Genomic DNA, 20,310 nt, shown 5'->3' with positions numbered 1-20,310 from the left:
AAATGTTAATGTCCCATTAAAGGTTACTCTTTTATGGTATCAGAGATTCCTGCAAACAGATGATTGTATAATATTTGCCTTTTGAAATGATTTATTACATGCAAAAATAAGAAACTGAATATCAAATATCTATTGTTTTATATGTAGTATAATTGCATTAATCTTTTTATGTTGTAAAGAAAATTGCCAAAAAAATTGTAAAAAGAACCCCAAAACAAACAAAAACAAAAAACCCAATCATACTATGAAAACTACATGGGAATACAGCAGCAAATGCGGCTAATAGGGTCTTATTATGAGCTGTTCTCCTGGGTGAAATGCCTGTTAGAGAGTTCCTTGGGGTTACTTAAATATCTGTACTGCTTAGGAGACTCTGAGTGATGGCATAAGAACACTTGTCTGTGCTAGCTGATTTTAAAATAAAATCTAAAAATATCTTTGTAAACAACCAGAACAAAAAGTATAAGTGGTTTGACTAAGATATAAAAATGAACTTCACATATTTACCTACTAAAGTACTGTGCTAGCAAGAAGAGGACCTGTTTTGAACTCAGCTGTCTGGGTTCTGAGCAGGGCCAGCTCCAAGCACCAGCTTGGCAAGAGGCGGAGAGGGGCGGCAGGTCCAGCTATTCGGCAGCAATTCGGTGGATGGTCCCTCACTCCCGCTCGGAGCGAAGGACCTTATACCGAGTTGCCCTCCGCAGATCACGATCGCGGCTTTTTTTTTTTTTTTTTTCTGACTGCTTAGGGTGGCCAAAACCCTGGAGCCGGCCCTGGTTCTGGGTCAACAAACATGGAAGTAACTGCAGACGTGACATGCTCAGCATTGTAAAAAAGGTGGTGCTGAATGCAGAAGACATGCAATAGTTTCTGACTTCTGTTTCAGGAAACAACACTATTAGCTCCTGAGGGAGTACTTCCTAGACAGAGATACAATTAGATCCTCTGAGGCTGACCAATTGCAACATGGATCAGAGATCAGGGAGGAAAATGAGTTAATAACTCTGACTAACTCTAAACAACAGAGTTTTAAAATGTTATTTATTTATTTTTATGACAACAGTGCTAAGCTTGACTTTTATGTTATGCCAGCTGTTAAAATTGATTTTCTTAAATAACAACTGATCCTTGTAGAATTGGCTAAGCTCTTTTCGAATGCGCATGCTTCTGTTGCTCTGGCCTCTGGCTTAGTTTCTCAGCGTTTTGCATCAAGAAGCTGAAATGCTCCTTTGAGAAATCTAAGGATCCAGATAATGAAACATTGTCCAGTGCGATATCCTTATTTAAAAGCTTCAAGCTACGTTATGACAAAGTTCTTGCTATTAAGAAAAGTATAATTTCTTCTATTTTGACTGAAGTACTAAACCTTTGAAATTACCAATTTGGAATGATGTCCTTTAGAAACCAATCACACAGTGTTTTCCACAAGGCATTTATATCCCCACAAGTACTGAAACAACACTAGAGAAAGCACAGCACCTTCCTTGTATTTTTCTCTCTCAATACACACACTTGCACAAACATATTCACTAGAGAAGTATAGATAAGTGATTAAAATTAATAAGGAAAAATTAAATTAAGTTTGAGAGAGAAAATTTAGTTACACAGTATATAGCAACAGATCTGGATATTTTATCCAGAGTGAAAGTGAAGGTTGAGATGTCTCAAGGGGGATTTTCCCCCCAAGACAATTAGTTTTTTAGGAACCGAATGAATTTATACAAATGCAAAAGCAATAAAGTCAATGAGGCTCATAGCTCTAGAGCAGCAAATCATGACCAAGAGAACATAAAACACAACCTTTTAACATTATTTGAAGATTACAACAGCTCATTCCTGTTACACGCTCAAACCAAAAACTAGAAAGTCCATTAAAGCTTCCAGCATGAGAAACACACAATAGAAAACTTATTTGTATCAATATGAGTCCTCCTCATTGCTATTCCACCAGATCATAGAGAAGGGAAAGAATTGAAATACACAGTGAAGAAAAATAAAACATAGAAATAATATATCACTTTGCTTAGGTTAAAAAAGAATGAGAATATGAAAGAAAGAGAGAATAAATATCTTTTCTAAGAGTATTTCAAACCATTAGAGTAGTTATAAAGGCTCCAATTCTCACCTTACACCAGAGACTTGAAATACAATGGACGCATGCCAAGAAAATACATGTGTATTTTGTGCTTCTTGAAAGATTGAATCTCAGGAGTCAAATTACTGTGGAAGTTCCATAATCTGGAATTCAAGGCCAGATTCTATGTGTACATCACACAAAAATAGGACAGAACAGACACAGGGAAGGTGGCATGGAGGTCAGTTGCAGGGGTGTACTTGTTTTCTTTTAAATTCTGTTTTACATCAATTTAATGCTTCTGAAAAGGGTTAGATTGACAGTTCTGTAAAGTGAAGCCATTTATTTATCCCCTGAATAGACATGAAGTGTGGCAGTATCCCCAAACATATAATCTAAAAGCCTCAAAATTTTTCTGAAAGGACCTCTTCAAGGGCTGAGAGGTTAATTCAATATCCATGTCCAACAAGGTTGCCAATTACACCAAAATTTGTCTTTTTAAAACCTAAACCCATTCCATGAATGAGATTGAGATCAAAGGGGTGTTCTTAACATATACATTAGGAATGGGTTAATGGTATAAACGCTTTGAATACCTAGGAAACCTGGAATATCAATCCAAAATCCTTTAGCCAAAGAATCAAAGAAAGAGAATCATGTCAGGGAGTCAGCCAGAGAGCACAGGGGAAGCAATGGCTAGAGCCAACAAGAGGAGAGAGCAGAGAGACTGCAAAGCTCTCAGGGAGGGAGAGAAATTCAGCCCCCACTGACGGAATAGAGAAGGGTCAGAGCCTACATCTTCACTGAGGGAGGAGGAAAGGACTGGATGGCAGAGCTTATAATGGAGGGAAGTGAGAAAAGAGTGAGACATCTTCAGTTACTGACTCTATGTGGCACTTAAGCAGGACTTTACATTTTCAAAGTGTTCAGTGTTTTAGGGGAGTTAATGTAATCTGTTTGTCTGCTGACATTTTAGTATTTAGGCCCATTCATTATTTTAAAATATACAAGAAAAACATTTACAATGTTTAAGCATTCATTTAATATAAACTTTTTCTCAAGATTAAATAACAATTGCATGATTATAAATGTCTAATGAGCTTTTAATGCTCTGAAATATTTTTTAGAGTAATGAGCCATCTGATATTTGAACAAAATATGGTTCTTTACACTGAAATATTCAGTAAAATGATAATTGCTAGAATGATTATACGACTATGAAATGAATATTCCATGCAATATAATTGTTTGGGGCCTGAGTGGGCAATCCTTAACATGTCGGTGAGCGCTTGGTGACTTCAGCAGGACAATCTGTAGGATGAATGGATCTTCATCACAATGGCTGCACAGTTGAGCCCATAATATAAAACATTATTGTTTACTAATTTTCCAGAATTCAGGGGGAGTTGTCTGGCAGCTTTCGATTCTTTGGTTGGTCTGCACCATTTTTTTTTGTTTTGTTTTTTAGTTAGAAATATGGGCAGAGACTGAGAATTGAGAGGAACAGTGGAGATGCTGGGCAAAATGAGATTTAGATCTAAATTGCAATGTACAGTAGGCTGGAGAGCAGGATCAAAAGTACAGATGCAGATGCGAAACTACAAGAACCACAGAGGTTTAAAAGTAGGAAGTTTAGGAGAAGATGATTACAAAGAAAACAAGCTAGATTACTAGAATTGCTGGGGGTGGGGGTGGGGGAGAACAATACTGAAAGCTAAGTATCCAATATGATGATGCTATTATTGGTCAATATGAATGTCACCATAACTTTAGGCTGTTACCGTGAATTTCAAAGTGCCAGTTAGCTTTCCCAGGCACAGCTGGCTTTTTCAAAGGGGAGAACAGGAGGAAATTTCCACTCTGCCTATTCTTTCTGCCCCCAGCTTTTCAAATGCAGCAGTACCACCGAACCATTTATTGGACACACATTTCCCAACAGAAAATAAAAATCCTGGTCACAATCAATCAGAAAGCTGTTAAAACAGATCTTTCTCTCAGTATAAATAAAAGCCCTAGTTGCCCCCCCCCCAACCCCGACAATGGCTTGCAATGGGGAGGAGAATGTAGCTCATTGAAAGAACATGATTCAAGAATTATTCTATCCAATGCTTAGAATCACTTCAGTGAGGTAAATTATGTATCACATTTCTGAAAAGCAATTTACATAGTTTTATGCCCATGATAGCTAACGCATCCCTAAGGTGAAGGTAACAAACTGCTAAGTACAGCAAGGATCGTTAAAATATATGTATCAGCAAATGCTGAGCCACTGGTCTTGACAGTAGGCTCTGCCAATTTTCTCGCTCAGGCTTGGGACACCCACAGAGGGTAAATGTAGCATAATACCCTTTTTGATAAGAATAAATGCAGTAGAGAAGGGACTCCTAAAGCAAGTTTCTGAGTAAACAAATTGTGTCAGAACTTTAAAGCCATAATCTGGGTTTCAGTCACTCAGGATCAGTATGGCTGTATAGGAGAGAAATGAGCTTAATTATGTGGAATGTACTTGTGCTAAAAAGGAAGCTGAGACAAATCTTTCAAAGACAATATGGGGAAATCATCCAGGAATAGACACTGCAGAAGTTCAATTGGCTGCTCTATCTGTGTTGACCAAGATCAGCTAGACCCATGACTACAATATGGACAGGTGGCATAGAAATTGATTGAAGCGTATATTATATATCTGCAATCTGGGGTATCATTAATAAAGCTCACTCAGCTTGGACAACTTATTGCTCCATTCAAAACCTTTCTGAAAGATAAACTACCTGGAAGTTCAGTCTCCTAGTAGTAATATACTGTTACTGTGGTGTTCCCTGTGAACCTTTCCTCAGGCCATGTTCAAGATGATTGATGGGCCCACTAAAAATTGAAAAGTGAATGTGACTAGGGAATGGCTTTGTTGTAGTTCAGTGTAAGAATTAACTAGACAGTGATGCTAAAAAGTAACAGAAGAATCTTTTGAATGGTTTGGACACTTTCTAAATCCGACTGCTCTGCATCGTTGATTAAATTATCATCAACAACCTTTAATTGACCCAACATATTTTTAAGAGGTGGATGAAGAGATGTGAAATTTAGTATCAACTGATTATTTTTGAAAATTAAAAATACAAGGTGTTGAGATAATAATAGAAGACAATGCTTTCTGAAATATCCACAATTGAAAACATGCAACAACAGAGATGATTTGTATCAGCAAAATCTTAAAAGTCTTACTTTGCCTTTCATATCCATTCTTGTTTATACAAGCCATACAGATCAAATATGATACTTTGTCTGAGGTATTCTTTATTCATTGGCTCTTAAAGATTGTCAATGATAATTAATTACACAGCTACATCTATTTTTTTCTACTCCTATAAACACAATTATTTTTAGAAAATGCTAGTGCTATTAACATAAAAGTGGGTAAAAATGTTGCCACACTGGTATACTGTAAATACATTTATAGTTGCAATAATGAAAAAATCAGAATTGCTGTGGGGGAATTGTTTTTGTGAACAATGTTTTCTTTTTAAATTATGATGCACAGCTCCAGGAAATCTACAACTGAAGGAAACAATTCCTGTCTGGCTAGCCATTTGCCCTAGAGGCTCTATCATCATTATGGGTCTGAATGTGCTCATGATTTGAAGTATAAATAGTGAGGGGGAGAGGGCAGAAAACTGTGCCAGCAGGAAATGCAGACAGCCCAGAGTGAAACAAGCAAACAAAAAGTTAATAGTCACCAATCTGATCAACTATTGCTCTGAATGTGATTTGGGTTTTCTTTTGTTTATTTTTAGTTTTAGGATTTCCCTCTGGCTGGTTTCTTTCATTGTATGAGACTACACTGGTCTGCATGAGAGAGATCACGTAAGAAGAGGAATACAGACAAATAATGTGCACAAAAATGAAACATACAATCATAATATAATCTGATTGTCATATATTTGTATCAACTGAAACATTGTGCTACTCATACATGGCATTTTGAGGGCTTACCTATTTCGAAATTTTGAGCATATATATATTTTTATAAAGCATTTTAACTTCCAACTAACTAGCTGGATATTACTTGTTTGTGGTCTACATGCTTGGTATCAATATTATGAGCCAAGAACTTCCTGATAAAGAAGGTAGCTATGTTTCTGACAAGAAATGCAGCTCATCACCAGTTTGCATGTATCAACAATTTTATTTCATTTTTATTTTTAGTGACCCATCCACTGTTTGGCAGGAGCTCTTCGCACACCCCTCCACTTTCCCCCGAGACCCTTTCCACTTGCCAGGCCGGCAGCTGGGGCCTGGCCGGGGAGCTCGTGCAGTTGTGGGGCACCACGCCATGGGCTCTCCACCTGCCTTGAGTGGGTGAGGGGTCAAGAACAGCCCCTGGCATACGTCCCCACCCCAGGGATCCCTGCCCAGGACAGGAGGGTCCATGGCTCCCCACAACTGCCTGCGCGTGGCTCTTACCTGGACCAGACTCTGGCTGGGGGGCCGCAGATCAGCCATGGTAAGAGCCATGCGGGCAGCTGTGGGGAGACCCTCCACCTGCTCAGGGCAGGGCACGGGCTGGGAACTGCTTTTGACCCCCTCACTCTGGGCAGGTGGAGGGTCCACGGCTCCTGGCCCACTCCAGCTTCCGGCTTGGCCGGGGATGGAGCATCGAGCAGAAGAGGAGGGGCGGGAACGGGTGGCCCTCACCCTCAGACCCCGCACTTTTGGGCAGGCTCTGCCACCCTTGCTCTGGTGATGAGTTACCTGGTCTGTCTGCAGCACATGAGGTTAATTTTTAATTGAGGATAATATTTTAATTCTTTTGGACAGGAGACGTTAGTTACTCCCATCCTCTGAGGGGTTTGTTGAACCGTCATAAGAGGTCACTTATAGTAAAGCTGAGGTACTGCTAGAGGTAACCTGAGGAATGGTAGTTCTAGAAACAGATTACTGATAAATATTACTTATTCTATTGTAGCCTTGTGACCCTAACAGCATCCTCGTGCAAGAGGGCTAGAGGTTCACTGGTACCTGATAGTGAGTTTCAGCTAAGCAGACCAGTTCTGTGTACCTCAACTCACTAATATCATAACACGTATGTAAAAGATGTCATGTAAGGTATCAACAGAAATATAACATCATATAGCTCATTAGTATTACTGTGTGGTGTACATACAGAGGAAAAATTCAAAATTACAAAATTACAAACCTATTGGAGCATCCAGACAAGGGAACTACAGCAGCACACATTTTAAGGCACTTTGGGTTACAGGACAAGTGATGACACAATCCCTCACTGATCTGAACTGTACCCTAGAACATGACAAGACTAAAAGATAATTTCTTAAGTGGGGTAATGAAAGTTTCTTTTTTCTAGTGTGTGTGTGTGTGCGCGAGCGCGCGCACACGCAAGTGTGCATGAGAGAGAGAGAATGAGAGAGAGAGGCTTTTAGATAACCATTTCTTGATTCTTCAACTAGGCATTCCATTGTCTCTCAAACCTCTAAAGCATTTGTTAGTGGGAGTCTGAAAAATGTGAGAGTTTTAAGGGTCAAACTATTTTCTCCAGGAATTTTTTATGCATGTCAATTTTTTATAAGTGCATAAATATTTAAATAATTTTTCATGTAAGTAGTTAGAGGAATGTTATAATGAATGGAAGTAAGTTGTCCATGTGGGTGTGAATGGGGAGCAAAGGTATTTCATCAGAGAATGGCTCTATTAACATATCTGGCCTCTATGGGTTAATTGCAATAACATCTTTCATAGATGATGCACGACCTCTTTGTCAACAGAAGTCAAAAAATTCAACATCCTAGTATGTTGCTTTCAAAAGGATATCACACTGCATGGCAATAATTTCCATTTCTAATGCACCATTGTCCAAATGTAAATGTTCATTCCCTTTGGCTGCCAGTTCACTGATGTCATCTGTCATGATAGAAGACAATAAAAGATAAACATTGCCAATGGCTCCAATTTCTCAAAGGTCTGCAAACTTTCTGGCAAATTTTTTTTAAATCATCCACACATGCATAAAACTCTTTAGTCTTCATCATGTCCAAGTGTACTCTCTTCAAACGTCTCCACAACTGTTTCCATGAACAGGAAGTGCTGTAATGCTGTCTTTTCCATTAGAGCTACCCACAAGCTCAATTTCTCTCTGAATTCATTGCACCCAGGTGTATACTAACCTCTCTTTCCCCCTGCAGCTGTTGAGTGAGTTCATTGAGCTTTTTAGTAAGGTTAGTCACAGGAACAATCTAATGCACCTTTTCCATAAGCTCATGTTTATTTCTTGATCCCAATAATATTTGGAGCATGTTGAAGACTGAAAAACCTTTGGAAATATCAACAGATCTTTTTAATATAATCAAAAGCCCAGTAGGATTTTTGGACGTTGCATAAAAAATCATCTGCAGAGGTTTGATCAAAGCAGCTTTGAAACAAACAGTGTTGAAGGCCTCAGGATTAAATTAAGTTAACAGCATTTACTGCTACTCCGGTAACAGGTGTCAAGTCCATTACTTTTCATTGTAGAAATGATTAATGAAAAATGTTGAGGTAATTAAGAAAAGGTTGAAGGTTCTGTTGTTACAGAAGCCATTTTCAGCAACATTGTTTTCTTGTTGACAATGTGTTTCTTTGACTGACTGTAAATATCTTCCCCTCTTGATTGCTTCAACAGTGACAATGTTATCAAAATATTTTTCTTCATGACACTTTGGCCAACCATTCGTTTTCACATACTCTTCATGAAAATGATACATAATGTGTTCTGTTTTCAAAAGTCCAGCTAAAATACTCACGATTACAGTTGGTTTACTTTAATCCTACTCAGCAAGTTTCCCTCGGGGATATGCTTTCTTCCCCATCTCAAAATGGTGAAGCTCTATTGTAGGAAATTCAATCAATTAGCTCCCTTTCTCCACTTACTGCCTGCTCTCCTCTTGACCACTCATTGACTGAAGGGAGGAATAATATGTTCAGATACTACAACGATGGGCAGCAGTATAAAATTCTAGAATAGATATCATAGGAAAGTTCACTGGCTGAGTAGCAGCCTTGTCTTCTGCATTCTGAGAAATGAAGATTTTTTGTATTTTCCCTCCTCACCAGTAGAAGACCAGCAGTGATTGAGATCTTAAGATCTTCATCCAGGATGGTTTGCATGAAGGTCCCTCCTCTTCCATTAGCAGGCTGCATAATGTAGGAGTACAGGGAAGCATGACTGTGCTTAACCTGTCCCAAATTAGGGGGGTCACCTTCAGTTGAAAATACCTCATTAAGCCAGGGGCTCGAATGCCAGAGCCCTGTGAAAGTAAGAGGTGTGGGGACAGATGTCCCAGCTAGGAGGTGTGTTGACCCTTCCTAGGAGTCCCCAGACTGGTTTGACCTGTTCCTCCCCACTGTTCAAAGAAAGAGTTAAATAGGCTTCATTAGGAGCCTCTTTTGTTATTTTAAATGCTCAATCAGAGCTGGAATCACTTGAGATGGGACAGTGTTTCTGCCCAGCCTGCAAAGAGCTGAAAATCACTAAGGGACTGATGAGCAGAGGTCACAGCAGAGAGGCAGATGTCAGCAGAAGTTGACTGACAGTCAGCTGGTGAATGAGTGGCTGGTGAGGCAGTGAGCAGAGCGAGCGCCCAGCAGGGTGGCTGGTGGAGAGATGTAGTTAGTAGCCAACAGAGCAGCTCATGGAGAGGCACAGCGAGCGGCCAACAGGGCAGCTGGCAGAAAGGTGCAGTGAGTGGCCAGCAGGGTGGCTGATGGAGAGGGGAGATGGATGAGCGCCTGTAAGGTGCCTCCTTACCTCCACCCACAGTGGGAGATGAACTCTGCAGATGTACCTTTGAGCGCTGGGTCTGCACTGACCAAGGACAGCAATTGTGCGTGGGATGCAGAGAAGGGACAGGCACGCTAAAGGGACTTTTGGGTTGCTGGACTTAAGAACCTGAGGGGAAAAGGACACTGCCCAACTTACTTGGGGGTCTTTTGCTCATGGTTGATGTTTATGAACCCTGGTTACAGTGTTTTCGAAAATTAATGCCGTTACTTCCCTCCTTTTATTGAAAGTTTCTTTTTTACAGTCAGACTCTGTGCTTGTGAGTGGGGAAGTATTGCCTCTCAGAGGTGCCCAGGCGCGGTGTGTAATTTTCCCAGGTTATTAGGTGGGGGCTCGAGCTGGTTCTGTGTTGTATCAATGGAAAGGAACCCCTAGATATTGAACCCGGCCCTGGTTGCTGGCTTTGCCTGGCAGAAGGGTTACAACTCTTAGACTTTGGATGAGAGCCAGAGTTAATTAGTGAGCAGTATTAACTGCATCTTTGAAGAAATGTGCTTCTGATGGTTTGTGACTTTAAGAGAAGCCCCTTGTCTCTGTGGATGTAATAACACATGCCTGAAGTCACAGTCCATGATCCTACCCATCTTCTAGAATTATAAAATGTTGTCATTGTCACATTTTCTGGAAATGGCTTGACTTACATCAAGAAGAAAAGTAGCTCAAATCCTATAATAGGTTTTCAAATTAACTTTCTGTTTTTTGGGATGAAAACAAACACAGCCTTTCTGGACTGGAAGTTTCTCCACATGAATCAGGTATATCATTTAAACTTGCTTTTTGGACCAGGAGTAAGCAAATCTGAAATTATGCATAATTGCAAATGGGGTTTCACTGATATTCTGATCAAGTCTATAGAACACCATTGCTTGAATTTCAAGAGGATAATCAAAATGAGCCTTGCACATCCTCTTGCTCTCCCCAACCTAAAAGATAAATTAAATACAAGAAAAAAAGCTGCAAAGCCCATTTTATTGAGAACCAAAAAAATAGATATGAGTCCAGACACAGATTAGGTAAGTACTGTCCTGTGAAAGAGTGTTGCTACCATTGCTCTCATTTGTTTCATCTACCCTGATGCTTATGTTCAAAGCCACCTGTTAACAGGTCAAAAAAAAAAATCTATGGATCCAACACTATATTAACTGCAAATGGGTGAGGTAGCTTACTTTTGATTTTACTTTTTATAATTCATTATAAATATATTACAATAAAAGCCCTGTCAAGTAACGTTTAAGGGTTTGACTTAAGCAACTAGATTCTGAAAATCAAGTAACAGCCAACACTCCATTTGTCAACTACATAGTCATGTCTGTGTATTACGGAAAATGTATTCTCAGTATACTGAGACCCCTGTAACAGGCTGGCTTAAATATAAAGTGGAAGCATTCTTTTTGTTGTTTTAAATCAAACTTTTGTTATTGAAACATATGTGTGTATGTAATGTTTATTCTCTTAGATTACACAAAAAGAAATCCATGCATTAAAGCATTCTATAGAATCAGAGATCAAGCTAGAAATTTTGAGAATCAGAGATTTACGTCCATAAACTTCCTTATTATGTTTTTATTCATGCAGTTTGAAGGCATAGTGTCAGCTTTTTATCCAGGCTCTTTTCATTACTTCTCCCTGTTGGTGTTGCAGCACATGCTGTGAATGACCTCCAGAGATTCCTCAAGCTATATGCAGAGATTAAATTGAATCTGAAAGCTTTATTGGACAAGTTTGTCTTTCAGTTTGTGTCTGATGTCAGCTGTATTGAAAAATAAAACTTCTCATGAAGCTGGGTCCTGACCTTGAAAAATCTCCAATCAAATGGTAAGAGATTCAGTTTTGTACCATACCACTATTTGTTAAACGTGGCACATGCAACAAAAAGGGGAAAAGACTTAAACAAAAATGTCTTAAATGAAAAGGAAACCATCAGATGGAATAATCAGATAGCTGCTTCTCTTTGGTCTGTGATTTCCTCAGATATCACCAATTAAGCCGCATCAGACTGTCATTATTTGGAATGGGAGATCTCCAAAGAAAACAAGATGCTTCAGAAAGTGGTGCTGGTGATTCTAGAGGTAGAATTCTCTTTCTTGCACATTTACCAATGCCCTAAATACTGTTGAAAAGAAATGCACTGTTAGCCATGATTTTTGTCTTGTGAACAAGATGTAAAACTAAGATCCTGAGAACTTGTTATATTAGATGGACCCAGTAGCCATTATAACTTCCTGTCTGCACCTGCTGAACTCTTGTACAGTCTAGCCGCACAACATTAAATAACTACAGTAACTCCTCATTTAACGTTGTCCCCATTTCAATGTTATGTCCCTGCTCAATTAGGGAACATGCTCGTTTAAAGTTGTGCAATGCTCCCTTATAATGTCGTTTGGCTGCCTGCTTGTAAGATTCTGTGGAAGAGCAGTGACTTTACAAGGGAGCATTGCACAAGTTCTGCTTTTCCGCCTCCTTCCCCTCCCTTCCAGTGCTTCCCCCACTGCCAAACAGCTTAGGACTTTCTGGGAGGGAGAGGGAGGAGCAGAGACACAGCACTTCCCCGCTCCTTCCCCTCCCCGCACAAAGTCCTAAGCACCACCAAACAGCTGTTTGGCGGCACTTAGGACTTTGTGGGGGGGGAGGGATGTGGCGTGCTCGAGAGAGGAGATGGAGTGGGGGTGGGAAGAGGTGGGCCTGGAGTGGAGTGGGGACAGGAAGAGGAGGGCCTGGAGCATTCCTGGCAAAATCCGAGCCTGTTCTCTGGGGAAGCTGCTGCTGCTGCAAAGGTGCTTCCTAGCGTCCTTGCCTGCAGAGGGCTGTGCCTGCGTGGGGTAAGCTTGGGGCACTTCCCAACCACAGTACAGTCTGTGGTTTGTCTGTCCCCAAAAATTTCCTTGGAACCTAACCCCTCGCATTTACATTAAATCTTATGGGACAATTGGATTTGTTTAACATTGTTTCACTTAAAGTTGTATTTTTCAGGAACATAACTACAACGTTAAGTGAGGAGTTACTGTACCATGTTCCATCCATATGATGTACGTTGTATGTGATGTATTTTTGTTATAGTGGGAGTCTCGTAGGGCACTCTGTACATAAGATTATGCCACGTCTTTCATTACCAGTAACCAAGTCTTATGGGACCTCAGTGGGCCAAAGACCCAATCCTTTCTTCTTGCACTACAGGTCCTGGATCAGAAAGGAGGCCCTAAAGTCAGTTTTAACTCAGGTATTTAACCAAACATCCTTCCTGGAGAATCCAGTTTGAACCAGTATAGGTGAGCCTTTCTCCAAGTTGTGGTTGCTCTCTGGACCTGCTACAACCTGAGTGAATTTGCTTAATCATCCTCCACTGTTCTTAGTTCCTGGAGGGCTGGAAATATATACAGTCTCTCAGTAGTACATAAACATTTGCTTTTTTAATATAATGAACTCCTAAAATACTTAAACCTAATCCAATAAGGTTTAATTTAATTCAATAGGTTTGTCCAGAAGATTGTCATATCTGTCACACATACAATAAAATATACATGGTTTATAATTCTGAGAATTTCACATTACTCTGAGAAACTTAATTTCAAATTACGTTAATGGATGTACATGTATATGGATCCAGGCAAGGGAGGCCAATAGCAAACTAACAGACAAATATGTCCCCGCTAAGAAGACCTGCAAACTGGCCCTGTCCAGCGGGCAGGCTTCCTCCCTTTCCCTGAGGTGCCATGTCAGGGACGGGGCCACTTCCGTCAATTTATAAGGCACATATCACAGAGCCTTGAATCAGAGCAAACAAACTCTGTCAGAAAAATAAAGTCTCTAGGGCCTGCAACCTGTAGCAGGCAAAATGGCTTATGGTCTCCCCTCCTCAATTTTCTTTTTCTGTTTGTATAACCTAACCTAGGGTGGAGCAGGGCTTCTTGCTTGCACCCCGTCTGTTTTAGCTGCAAGTGCCAGACTGTCCCTTGAAGGTGTAGTACACACCTTCAGAGTGCAATAAATGTTTGCACAATCACAGAGTGTACTATACACATAGTGACTGTTTCAGAGGGCAACAGCCATGAAACACCACTAAAGAGAAAACTAATTTCTAATATTGTGTATCTTGATAAAGCTGAATTTTTTTTTTATTTTGTATTTTTCTATGGTTCCTGGAGACAATCCATACTGAATAGTAAATTAGTCAACTAAATATTTAACAAGAAAAATAAAAATGAATAGAAAAGTTGATGTACAGGCAATACATTATTATAATTATTGTTAATTTGTATTACTGTAACAACTAAAAGACTTAGTCATGGACCAGGACCCCATTGTGCTAAATGCTGTACACACACAGAACAGCTACATATGTGATGCAGGAACCCTAACTTTTGCATTCTTTAAACATTATTATTTTAGCTATTTAATCTTAATGTTGCATCAGTTTATTCATTTTTCCATTTAGTTTTCTATATTCAAAAAAAGAAAGGAAGGACTAAAAACAAGACAAAAGGAACCTTCCAACGAATCCACATGTTTAAGGGCACATGTACAAGATTTGTATTAAGCCCTATACAATATATCTGTAGATTTCACACACTTTTAACTGTACTAATAATGCATGGGGTGTACCTCATCCAGTGCACTAAATACCTCCAACAACTACTATGCACATAAAACAAGACAATCACTATGCTCTCAAATGAGCTCACACAATACCACATCATCTGTGGGCAAACACTTTTCACAAAATGATCACTCCATAACTAAACTCTGAGTCCTCATTCTCAAAAAAAAAAAACCTTCACACATTCAAAAGACAAGTGTGGGAGCTTAAATTCATATCTACACTAGACACTAAACATCACGGTCTTAATAAAGACACTGGATTTATGGTTTATTACAACCATCTGTAACCCATTATCCTCCCCCTCTTTTTGTCCTATGACTGCAGAGGTGTTAACTGGCCACTTCACCTTGACTGGTCTTTTACAGTACATGTTAACTACTTATGCTAAACAATCTGTTCCATCTTGTATTTGGCTGTGATCCTCTGAGTACCTTTTCTAGACCTGAAGAAGAGCTCTGTGTGGCTCAAGAGCATGTCTCTTTCACAAACAGAAGTCAGGCTTGTAAAAGATGTTACCCCACCTATCTTACCTCTCTAATATCCTGGCACCAACACAACTACAACATCACAACAAACAGGTTAAATGTTACTACTTCCTGAACTGGACATGTATGTTGTAGTGTTTTTTTCCCCAACTGTACACTTCTAGTCCCCATTACATTTTGTACTGTGCTGCATAATTTTAAGATAAGCTTAAGGTTTTTATTTGGTTGGTTTTTTTTTTCAAACAAAAACCACTTTTTTCAAACCTATCATAGAATCTTAGGACTGGAAGGGACCTTGAGAGGTCATCTAGTCCAGCCCCCTGCACTTATGGCAGGACAAAGTATTATTGTCCATCCCTGACAGGTGTTTGTCTAACCTGCTCTTTAAAAATCTCCAATGATGGAGATTCTACAACCTCCCTAGGCAAGTTATTCCAGTACTTAACCACCCTGACAGGAAATTTTTCCTAATGTCCTAAACTGCCCATTTAAATTGAAATTGAAATTTAAGCCCATTGCTTCTTATCCTATCCTCAGAGGATAACAAGAACAATTCACCCTCCTCCTTGTAACAACCTTTAATATACTTGAAAACTGTTATGTTCCCTCTCAGTCTTCTCTTCTCCAGACTAAACAAGCACAGTTTTTTCAATCGTCCCTCATGATTCAGGTTTTTGAGACCTTTAATCATTTTTGTTGCTTTTCTCTGGACTTTCTGCTGTTTGTCCACATCTTTCTGAAATGTGGCTCCCAGAGCTGGACACAATACTCCAGTTGAGGCCTAATCAGCGCAAGTAGAGCAGAAGACTTACTTCCCCTGGCTTGTTTACAACACTACCGCTAATACATCCCAGAATGATGTTTGTGGTTTTTTGGTTTTTTTTAGTGTTACATTGTTGACTCATTTTTAGCTTTTGATCCAGTATGACCCCCAGACCTCTTTCTGAAGTATTCCTTCCTAGACAGTCATTTCCCATTTTGTATGTATGCAATTGAGGTGCATCAAAAGCAATGATCTTAATTAAGAGCTGCTAACATGTAAAATTTTAAAGGGATGCCAACTCAAAACCTAGTTAATTTTAAAATAATGAGTTAAAAGTAATTTCAGTATTATACCTGATCCTAAGTACTCCTGCTACTGATTTGTGGTTTTACAATCAGATTTTTATTTTTTCTTGCTTGCTTTTTTCCCCACAGAAACAAGCTGCCTGACTAAATATTCAGGGAAAAAGTGAAACTAACTGTATACAAAGTGTCAAATGCATGAATTAAGTCAACTACATTAATAGAGAAAAATAATTTTAATTAATTTTAATTACAGTAATTATAGGCATGACTTACAAAAATATCAGGCAAAACATTTTCAGACAGAAGTGTGATATTTATGTTTTCAATATTCCATTGCCTTTAAAAATTTGCTGTAGCTCGGACAAAGTGCAATATTAAAAAAAATGTTTTAAGGAATTGTAATTTCAGATGTCCTTCTTTAACAAAAATGTGACCAAAGGAATTTTGAACAAACTTACTAAAATAAATCCACACTGGATGTAAATGAATCATGGAAAATATAATCTAACAAGGATGAAAGCTATGAGTGCAAGAAAACAGGACACTGAAATTGTGCTACAAACCTCAGTGTAACATGCTACCAAACACACACCTTACCTTATATAGTATACCTACAATTATACAAATGTAGCACTTTTGAATGAATGTATTAATGTGTACAAAGATATGATTTATTTTTTTATTATGATGTATTAATGTGTTTAAAGATATTGAAATTTGTCTCTAGGGTGCATTAGCACATTAAACAACCACTGCATTTTCCCTCTCTGTTTATAATAGTTTTCATACTACTTGCTATGTAAGGCACAGAGGTGTGTGGTTAATAATGTTCATATAATTTCATGTTCCAACTATTAATGGATAGTGAGCACAATTTGCCTTTTGAATCATCTTCCCTGGGAAGTCAAGTTTAGCTGAGGTGTCTCACATACCCTTCAGCTAAGTACATTTTCCTACCTGGAAAAGTAGGCTTCTATTCATTATGCCTGAAGGCATACTGGCCCAGTGGGATATTAGCAACCTTTGTGTACCTTCTCTGTGTCCAAGAAACACTTACACACATACCCACAGAATTATAAACGTAATTCTATCCTGTTCCCTACCCCCCCACCTCACATCATCTCTCAAGGAGAGATACACAAGATGGTATGTTTACTAAGGGCCCCCTGGCAAAAGCACTGTAAGTAGACTAGACAGAGTGACACTTGACATGTAGCAAGGCCAGCTATTTATTTTTTTGTTCTCTGATCTGACATGTAGATGTGAACAGCATTATATTCTGGCTGTCACACAAGTCTCTACAGAATATAATAATCAACAAGAAGTATTGCCACTGCTTCACAGAGTCTTTTTCATACCACCATGGAGTGCCATCCTTAATTCTGGGCTCCACTTTTACGGTTCATCTACTTTTCTGGGTGACTAAGGCCTCTTCGTACAGTAGTGGTTAACACTCTGTGCAACAGTGAATATATTCTTTGTTTTTTTTTTCCTCTGGAGGTCAGTTTTCATATGTAAGTTTTTCTTTGTTTCACCTGAAGATATAGTGTGAAATCCTGGATCCACTAATTCAATAGCAAACTCCCATTGACCTCAACAGGGCTAGGATATCATGCTTGGTGTTTTATGCTAGTTGAAACTGTATGGAACTATCAATACATTTTGCAGATTTTTTTAATTATTAGTATGCAATATACAGGAAGATCATAAGGAGGGACATTAGCTTCAAAATATATATGTTTACCCAACTACACATGCAAGAGTACAGTGTTTGAAAATTGGGTTTAAACAGAGTTTTGATAAATTGGAATCTAATTTTGCTTAAAGAGCCAGTGCGGAAGAGCCCAGCACAGTAAAAATGGTAGCACAGGTAGTATCTAAAGAAAGGTGTTTTAAAAATAGTTCTAACAGTTTTGCCCAATTTATTCAGAATCATATTTTAATATAGTCTTAAAATACAGTTTCCTCATAAACGTAGATACAGAGTAAGAGAAGTACTAAGAAGTAAAAGGAGGTCAGAAGGCAGGCAGTCTGTGAGGATGGAACCAAAATAGCTGGCTGCAGTTACTGAGCAGCTGTACCATTATACTGGATAAAAGTACAGTGCAGTTCTTGATCAACTTAGAGCCCTCTTAAGCACAGGATTTTGAAACTGACTGCAGGCTGGATTTAAATACAAATGTAGAGAGTTTATTAGTTGTAATAATATAGTACATGAGAAACATGGCTTTTAGTCTCAAAAATGTTCAGAAGTAGGTACAGAACAAGAAGCTTTGTGAACATGTGCCATTTTCTGTCTTTGCCAAAAACAGCACCTTTAGGATGGGCTTCACCCGGGTTTTCTTTGTGAATTCAAAGGACTTGCTCAATGGCATGAACAGCTAACTGAATCCCATCACCTGAATTTTCACGTGAAACAGGCAAATGAGAGCTAAAACTGATATTACAGTTAAAATGGTGGCATTACAATAAATAATCTCAAATAAGTGCTATTGGCCTTGGAAAGAAATTCAGTCTTAGTTCTTGCCCAATCCTTTATAAAACCCCAATACCTTCGTTTTCTGCATTTATGTTTTCATCTCAAACTGAGAAGTGCTGGTAATTCACATTATACATCTGCAAGTAAGGAACATACATAATTTTGCAATTCTGAAATTAAAGATAATGAGTTAGTGTAGGGATCTGTATTTCTGTGACATCTCCTCTTTCTTTTCTTGTTCTTTCCATTACCGTTGTAACAACAAATTTACAACTCATAAAATAAATGAATCTGATAAAATCAGCTGAATGCAAAACCTGACACAGCAAGTTTAGTGGCCCAGCACGGGAAAAAAATGCTTACACACCATATTCAGTTCTGCGATGTCATTAAATAAGATTATCTGGCTTGCCTCACAGCTCACTACAAAATCAATGTAAGGCACTTTCCTTGTGTCATAGAGTCATTTTTAAACCATTAGTGGTGTTTACTTCTTATAATGAAATTGGAAAGTTTGTCCCCAGAGCTGTGACTGAACTAGGTGACAATTCTGAATTAGTATGTTTCTAAGTGTCATGAAAGAGATGTCTGCATTGTTTTAACTGATGTACCAATGACCATGTTCTGGTGGAGCCAGGACTGTCTCTTGATCTTACTAGTTTCAATCCTGAAAAATCAAGTGGATGTTTTTTGTTCTCTTTAGAAGATGGAGTGGTTTATTTTCCTGCACATCAGGCTTTTCTGCTTTAGTATGCTAGAGAATCATGGCTACTGCTAGAGGTCATGGGTTTCTCTACTATCTGTTTTTGATACACATTATCCACAAAAAAAGGCTAGTGTAAAGAGAATACTTAGAAAAATAAATAAAACAAAAACAAAACACGTAGATAACAATTCAGATCTTCCTTCTTCTGACTGCACCATGAATCCCTCTCATCACTGCATGCTCCTCTTTACCAGCCTATGACACTGAAAGCATTAAAAGTATTTCCAGGACAATGAAATGGAAATTTCCAAAGTCACCCTAATTCCTAGAATGCTTGTAAAGAATAATATTTTAAAAAGCCAACAGTAAGTCAGGCTTTGTTAGCTTAGCAGCTGGGACACATTATACAATATAAAAACAAAACTGTGAAAAATGAACCAAACTCAAAACCAGCATGTCTCTTGTTTTATACCATACTACTAGTGTTCAAATCCCTTCGGGTCAGCTTTAAAAATCTCAGGCTTAATTTTCACAACATATTTCTACTTTTTTATTTGCATTTGTAAGTCCATTTAAAATGTATCAATACTGAACCACTTACGGAAACCAGAAGGGATAAGTCCAGGTGCTCCTGAAGCTGGCTTTCCCTTTAGTGCTTGAATTAAATGGTTTACTGCTGTCCAGTCAGCACTCAAGTCTTCTAATTTTCTCTAGAACAGGAAAGTATACATATTATTCATTTGGTAAATATTTTTTAAAAGAGGTAGCATTTGCTACATGAAGGAACACAAGATGTCTGCAGTACTGTTACTTTAAAAGAGTGAGAGGTCCTTTCCTACAGCATGTTTGCTTATATTTCATGTTCAGGCATAATATTCTCTATCATTGCATGTACACAGTTTTTTTCATATTGTGGAGCTGCCCAACACCACAAATCTAGAAACAGGAACTATTTTGTATTAACAGGAGGGACAATAACTTATCATACCCGGACAAGGGTGAGAAAGGAAAAATAGTTCCTTAACCTTCTTGAAGAGGACAGACCAATTTCATGTTTGTTACATGTACGTATG

The 20,310-nt window shown here is 38.7% G+C and overlaps 1 protein-coding gene across 9 annotated transcripts in view; it reads right to left on the bottom strand.

Moving 5' to 3' along the window:
• DMD (dystrophin) overlaps positions 1 to 20,310 on the bottom strand; it is a 2,004,766-nt gene that overhangs the window by 566,298 nt on the left and 1,418,158 nt on the right. For all 9 annotated transcript variants that reach the window (XM_054005916.1, XM_054005912.1, XM_054005914.1 and 6 more), the window contains one exon: positions 19,839 to 19,947. In XM_054005916.1, the coding sequence (XP_053861891.1) occupies positions 19,839 to 19,947 (109 nt within the window). The remainder of the gene's footprint in view (positions 1 to 19,838; positions 19,948 to 20,310) is intronic.

Source organism: Malaclemys terrapin, chromosome 1 (assembly GCF_027887155.1).
Source record: "Malaclemys terrapin pileata isolate rMalTer1 chromosome 1, rMalTer1.hap1, whole genome shotgun sequence".
Taxonomy (NCBI): domain Eukaryota; kingdom Metazoa; phylum Chordata; order Testudines; family Emydidae; genus Malaclemys; species Malaclemys terrapin.
This window is presented reverse-complemented; position numbering and strand designations above follow the sequence as displayed.